Raw genomic sequence first — 6062 nt, forward strand, 5'->3', positions numbered from 1 at the left:
AAAAATTGGAACAGTTTCGGTGAATTGTAACATTCGCGATCTTTATAACCTCATTTAGTTAGCATTGAAATAACACACCATACGTCATATCATAACGGAAATATATAGGTATATACTTGTACTACCGACCGGGATATCGGTGAACTGTCAAATCGCGATCTTTATAACCTCATCATCTATCAGCATAAACAACACACCATATGTCATACGACACGAAAATATATAGATATATATTGGTATTATGGCACCAGAAAAAAAATATATCGGTATATAAAATGTATTATGGCACCAAATTTGTCACTAGATATAAAACAAATAAACATCAAAAATGTGTGCGAAAATCCGACCCATTTTTTGATGCAATTAAAAAATAAATAATTAATATCTCTTCAACGCGTCAACCCACAGAGTTCGATGAGGTCGCAATCGAAAGAAAAAAAATAATAAAAAATATGTCAACGTATAATATTCTCCGAAATGATATAGTTAATTAATTATTGAAGAAACAAATTTTGAAAATTTTCGAAAACAATTGGAAACGCCATCGCTCCGGTATAAAGAGTCTCTGGCAGCAACTCGTCATATCTTATAAATGTACTTGTCTCAGAGTCGCTGCCGCGACTCTAGATCTATAACCGATTAGAATTCAAAGTAGTAATCGAATCCGCGGATAAAAATGGAATCGTAAAAGTAATAAAAATAATTCCGTAATAAATTACACAAACAGATAACTGTTAACAATCTCGCGTATATATTTCGACAAAAGTGACGAAACATAGCAGGAATATTCTACAAGCGACACAGTGTGTTGGAGTAACTCGGCAATCAGACCCCACGTGGCGGCAACATGGTCGTCCAATTTTAGCCACTCCGAAAGCAAGAAAGGAAAGCTACTCCAAAAGGAAAGATCTGAAAAACAGCCCAATCAAATAACAATTAATCCACATATAACTAGCAATAACAATAATAATAAAATTTAATAATAAAATATACTATAATCCAGGCATATTAACCAGTATTTTTACCGTCCCGAGGACACGGGAAATAATTTATTGAACATGACAAATTCATGTAGTAAGTTGAAAGAACGAAACCTTATGGTGGATTTAGAAACAATTGATCGTGAAACCGTGAACGAGATGATAGTCGGTTCTCAAAATAGTGACTGGTCCTTAGTGCCCAGAAGAAAAAAGAGAAAAAATGTTCCCTTAGAGGCTGGCCTTCCGAGCCCTCAAAAATCTGGAAACAGCCCAACAGACGAGCAACATGCGGACGAACCGAGACAAAAGAAGAGAAGAGAATATCAGCGGAACTTCCCAGAAAGAAAGAACAGGTATTCGGATAAGGCGGTAGAGCCTTTTATGGTATTAATATCTCAAGTCCCCAACTTGAACGCCCAGGAAAACGTAGATGAAAGCAATAAATCACCAGTAATATTAGAAAGCAAAGGGGTTGGGGCAGTTCATCCCATGATAATAGGGAAAAAGCTTAAAAATTTTAGTGGTGCACTAACAGAAATTAAGAGAAAGGGGAGAAACTTAGTTGGAGTAATTTTACAAACGTACCAAGAGGCGAATAAACTAGTAGACTTACAGGAATCATTCCTACTTAGCACATGGAAAGCATATATCCCAGATAGCAAGATCTCGAGAGTGGGGGTGGGGAGAGACATCGACCCATCACTGACAGAGAAAGAAATACAGGAAGGCATAGAATGGATTAGCTCACCAATACGTATCACTAAAGTCAAAAGAATTATGAGAGTAACAAGAAATAGCAATAACAGCAATAATCTAACCCCAACAAGCTCGGTCAAATTCACGTTCGAAGGAAGTGAACTCCCAGAAAAATTAGTGATTTATAAAACTAGGGTGTCATTGGTCCCTTTCGAACCAAAGGTTCGGAGATGCACTAACTGTCAACGCTTTGGTCACATAGCGAAGCAATGTAGAGGTTCAGCAAGATGTTTACGCTGTGGCGATAACCACCACCAAGCAGATTGCAAGAAGGTAAACCCAACCTGTATCAACTGCAAAAGCCCCCACCCAGCAAACGATTCAAATTGCGCCACATACATGAAATGGAAAATCACTAATAAAATCATAGCACTTCGTAACTAGACAGGGAAAAAGCCCTGGACATTATAAAAAAAAACCGTCTGGATAGTTTCTACAGGCTGGATTCCTGGCTTCAAACTCAGTCATCACCAACCCCCTCGACAAGGGGTATTGCATGGTCTAGTTTTCCTCAACTTTTAGAAGAAAGAGTAGATCAACTCGGTAAGACCAACCGGGATGAAGCTGGGAAAGCCATGCCGACAAACCAGGAAAAAGAAACACTACAGCAAAAAAGAAACCTAACGACAAAAAGAAAAATACCAAAAAAGGAAACACAGAAATCCAACCCCTACTCAAGTGCCAAACTAATATATAACCCGAATTTTACAGGAATCGAAGAGGGAAATACGATTGACAACCAGACAAATAATAAAAACAAGATAACGGGCAAGACAAATAATGTCACGTTCACCCAAACACCGAGAACACCTGAAGTTCCCCCTACGAGTATCACGTCATCAACTCCTACTCCCGAGGGAAACCGAGGAGAAACCTTTGCAACGGACAACCAACTAAACGTTTCCGAACCCGAAATATCGCATATTTCCAATGTCTGTCTGAATCTAAATTCACAAAGGACTCAAGGTAACCTATCTGACTCCAGCCACCAAATAAATGTTTAAAGCCTTACGTGTCCTGTCTTTCCTTTCGCCATACACCACATAAAATAAAACCAAGAACCCAAATCTCTGACACTACCCCTACTATAAGATCTACCAATGGCGAATAATTGTATAATAGCAGCCCAATGGAACTGTAGAGGCTTAAGAGGAAAAACCCACGAAATGCCGGAACTCGTGCGAAACAAAGACATCCTTATTCTCGCAGAGACTTGGCTACATCCAAACACTCCTTTCAAAATTCCCGGTTTCCACCTTGTTAGAAAGGACCGGCCGATCGGAGAAATTGGAGGAGGGGTAGCAATCGGTATTAAAAACGGTATGCAGTACGAAATATTATCACTAGACAAATTTAGATGGGCAGAGAAAGACATAGAATCAATAGCAGTAGAGATCAAACAAAAAAACAAGGACAGCATAATAATAATAAGTAGCTACAAACCCCCCCACATAAACATGAGACCAGAAAACTGGACTACCTATTTTAACCTTTTAAGCGGCAGAACCAATTCACCTCATAGTGCCCAAAATGCGGGAAAAAAAAAGTATTCAGATTGTTACGAAATTTAGTACTCGGAGGTTTTTGGGGTCGCTGATTACGAATCCGCTCTCAAAATTTCGAAATTCAAAATGGCGGATTCAATATGGCGGCCGAAAATAAAAAATTCGTTTGAATCGGATAAAAATTATTACTCGGGGGTTTTTGGGGTCATCGATTACGAATCCGCCCTCGAAATTTCAAAATTCAAAATGGCGGATCCAATATGGCGGACGAAAATGAAAAATTCATTTGAATCGGATAAAAATTGGTTCTCGGGGGTTTTCGGGGTCACTGATTACGAATCCGCCCTCAAAATTTATAATTCGAAAACAATATCTCATATGCCGACCATGCACGGGGCAATTTTGAATAGTATTTGTGTTACATTTATTCACATATAAAACTTGAAAAACTCAGGGTTAATATAAAATCAATATGAAGAGAAAGGTGCCATTGCAAAAATTTTACATGATCAATTCATATGTGTCATAGAGAATCTTCTATTTTCAATTTATATACTCCGTAATCAGCGACCCCGAAGAATACTAAATTTCGACCGATTCAAATGAATTTTCGGATTTTTGACCACCATATTGGATCCGCCATTTTGAATTTCGAAATTTCGAGGGCGGATTCGTAATCAGCGATCCCGAAAACCCCTGAATGCCAATGCCTTACGATTCGAATGAATTTTTGCATTTTCGGCTGCCATATTGGATCCGCCATTTTGAATTTCGAAATTTTGAGAGCGGATTCGTAATCAGCGACCCCAGAAACCCCCGAGTATCAAATTTGGTGATAATTGATTGACTTAATCACGAGATAATCGATGTGCGCCATATGGCGTCATTGCCGCTTTGGGCCCAGAAAAAATGTGCGCCATATGGCGTCATTGCCGCTTAAAAGGTTAACGACATAGCCTCACTCAATAAAAACGGCAAAAACTTTTTAGTAGGCGGAGACCTCAATGTTAAATCCCCGGTTTGGGGAAGTCAAAGTTGGAACCAGAGTGGAAAATCTTTGCACAAAGTAATAAACCAAACCAATCTAGACATAATCAATAACAAATCTCCTACCTTCCTTAACCAAAACAATAAATGGGATGTTCTAGATATCACCTTAGTGAGCCACAACCTAGCACCAGCGTGTTGCTGGAAGGTGCTAGACGATAACCTGGGCAGTGATCACCTAGTGATAGATTGCAGGCAAAAGTATGTATAAGCAAAACCGCAGACCGTCAATAAGTACAACGAAAATAGATTGGAGTAAATTCGCGAAATCCCTAGATAATGAAGTCCCGCAAGGCCCCATATTAAATAGAAATATACTTCAAAAGTACGACACTGTATGCAAACAAATCGAACTAAGCCTGCTGGAAGCAGGGGCATGCCGGAGCGAAAACCAAACCCAAACAAACAATCGAAAAACTAATAAAAAATCCTGGTGGAACCCAGACTGCAGCAGGGCAGTAGAATCGAGAAGAGAAGCGTTTAAAAAATACAAATTCAATAAGAGTAGAGAAAATCTAGAATCGTGGATGAGAGAAGACGAAAAAACTAAACAAATCTTAAAAAAGATAAAGAGAGAATCATTCAAAGACTTTGCCTCAAGCTTGAATATTAACACTCAGATAAAAAAAGTGTGGGAAGTCGTGAGAACCTTCAGTGGTTTGAAGTGCTATGAAGTGCGGGACAAATGTAACAAACGTTCGTATAGTTAGTGAATAATATAAATAAGGCAAATCAGTTTATCAAAAATAGGTCTGGAAGTTGTAAGGAAAAATGTTCGTCAACCTATAACGTCAAATTTTCTTTGCGCGATCTCAAATATTATGGTTGATAATTAATAAATCAAGAACACACGGAACTGTTAGTGTATAATGTGAGAAACTCGAATCGAATAAATGTTTTCTAATTTATTTCTTGTGTCATCATTATTTTTGTATATTCCCATATTTTGCTTGCTATTGAGTTTGACTCTGCTCATTCCGATCCTTGTTTTGACTCCATCGGTTTGCAGCGGATCGATACATATTATTAATTGGTTGCCTAACATGTGTCCTATGATTTTCTACTATTTCTTCATGCTGATTGTGGTAACGTGATTCAAGAGGTTTCCAACTATGATCATCAATCGCACATTTTGTACAACAGATTCTCAAAACAGTTTCTGGTCTGGATATAAGTGTAGTTATTCTTTTTCCACCTGGTCTGTCGAGTAATAAATTTTGAAACTTGTTCCAAAAAGTCTTTGGATGCTTTTTTTGCTGATAATATGAAAAGTTGAATCTTTGCAATGCAGTAGACAAACACAAATTTTGACAACAACACTTATGAAATGACGTGTATTGTGACGTAACACTCGAACCCCAACCTAACCTCCAAAAACATCGCGACGCGGGGCGATGTTTTGACCGAGCGCGTACAACGACCGGGGAGCCGCGTCATTGCTGGCCGGCGGCGGCCGTACTGGAGGGCAATACAAAGGCCCGATAGAAGCGGCGGAGCGCGACACTAGCGGCGCCGCGTATTAAAAACTTGAACTATTATATTTTTTTGTTTTGTTAATTAAAATTCAACGCGATTTCATAAAATATTGTAACTAGACTCAAATGAAGCGGAAAATTATAACGGATCGAAGGAAAATAATAAAAAGATAATTTCTTTTAAAAAATTGGTATCAATTCAAATAAAACAAGACGCGTGTTTATGACGCATGCGCGGGTGGAGCGCTGATGGGCTATAGGACGCGTACGTGACTTTTAGCAATTGTAATTATCAAGAG

The 6062-nt window shown here is 38.6% G+C and overlaps 1 protein-coding gene across 3 annotated transcripts; it reads left to right on the forward strand.

Moving 5' to 3' along the window:
- The first annotated feature begins 622 nt into the window (after window positions 1-622).
- On the forward strand, window positions 623-5046 carry LOC122408720 (uncharacterized). 3 transcript variants are annotated; one of them, XM_043415701.1, is made up of 5 exons: window positions 623-690; window positions 1004-1333; window positions 2448-2702; window positions 2859-3056; window positions 4390-5046. In XM_043415701.1, exons 2-5 carry the CDS (start codon window positions 1267-1269, stop codon window positions 4497-4499), a joined length of 630 nt encoding a protein of 209 aa, XP_043271636.1. In that variant the 5' UTR covers window positions 623-690; window positions 1004-1266; the 3' UTR covers window positions 4500-5046. The 3 variants fall into 3 exon arrangements, with proteins under 3 accessions (XP_043271636.1, XP_043271635.1, XP_043271637.1); XM_043415700.1 differs by having other exon boundaries at window positions 623-1333; XM_043415702.1 differs by having other exon boundaries at window positions 623-1333; window positions 2862-3056.
- Window positions 5047-6062: the final 1016 nt, after the last annotated feature.

The sequence above is a fragment of the Venturia canescens genome, chromosome 4 (genome assembly GCF_019457755.1).
Source record: "Venturia canescens isolate UGA chromosome 4, ASM1945775v1, whole genome shotgun sequence".
Taxonomy (NCBI): domain Eukaryota; kingdom Metazoa; phylum Arthropoda; class Insecta; order Hymenoptera; family Ichneumonidae; genus Venturia; species Venturia canescens.

Bases quoted from the DNA above. Each gene is read 5' to 3' on its own strand.
- LOC122408720 (XM_043415700.1), top strand. From the start codon at position 1,267: ATGCGGACGAACCGAGACAAAAGAAGAGAAGAGAATATCAGCGGAACT. The intron at 2,703-2,858 runs GTAACCTATCTG...ATTGTATAATAG, and splicing joins AAATTCACAAAGGACTCAAG to CAGCCCAATGGAACTGTAGA. The intron at 3,057-4,389 runs GTATGCAGTACG...GGGATGTTCTAG, and splicing joins AGCAATCGGTATTAAAAACG to ATATCACCTTAGTGAGCCAC.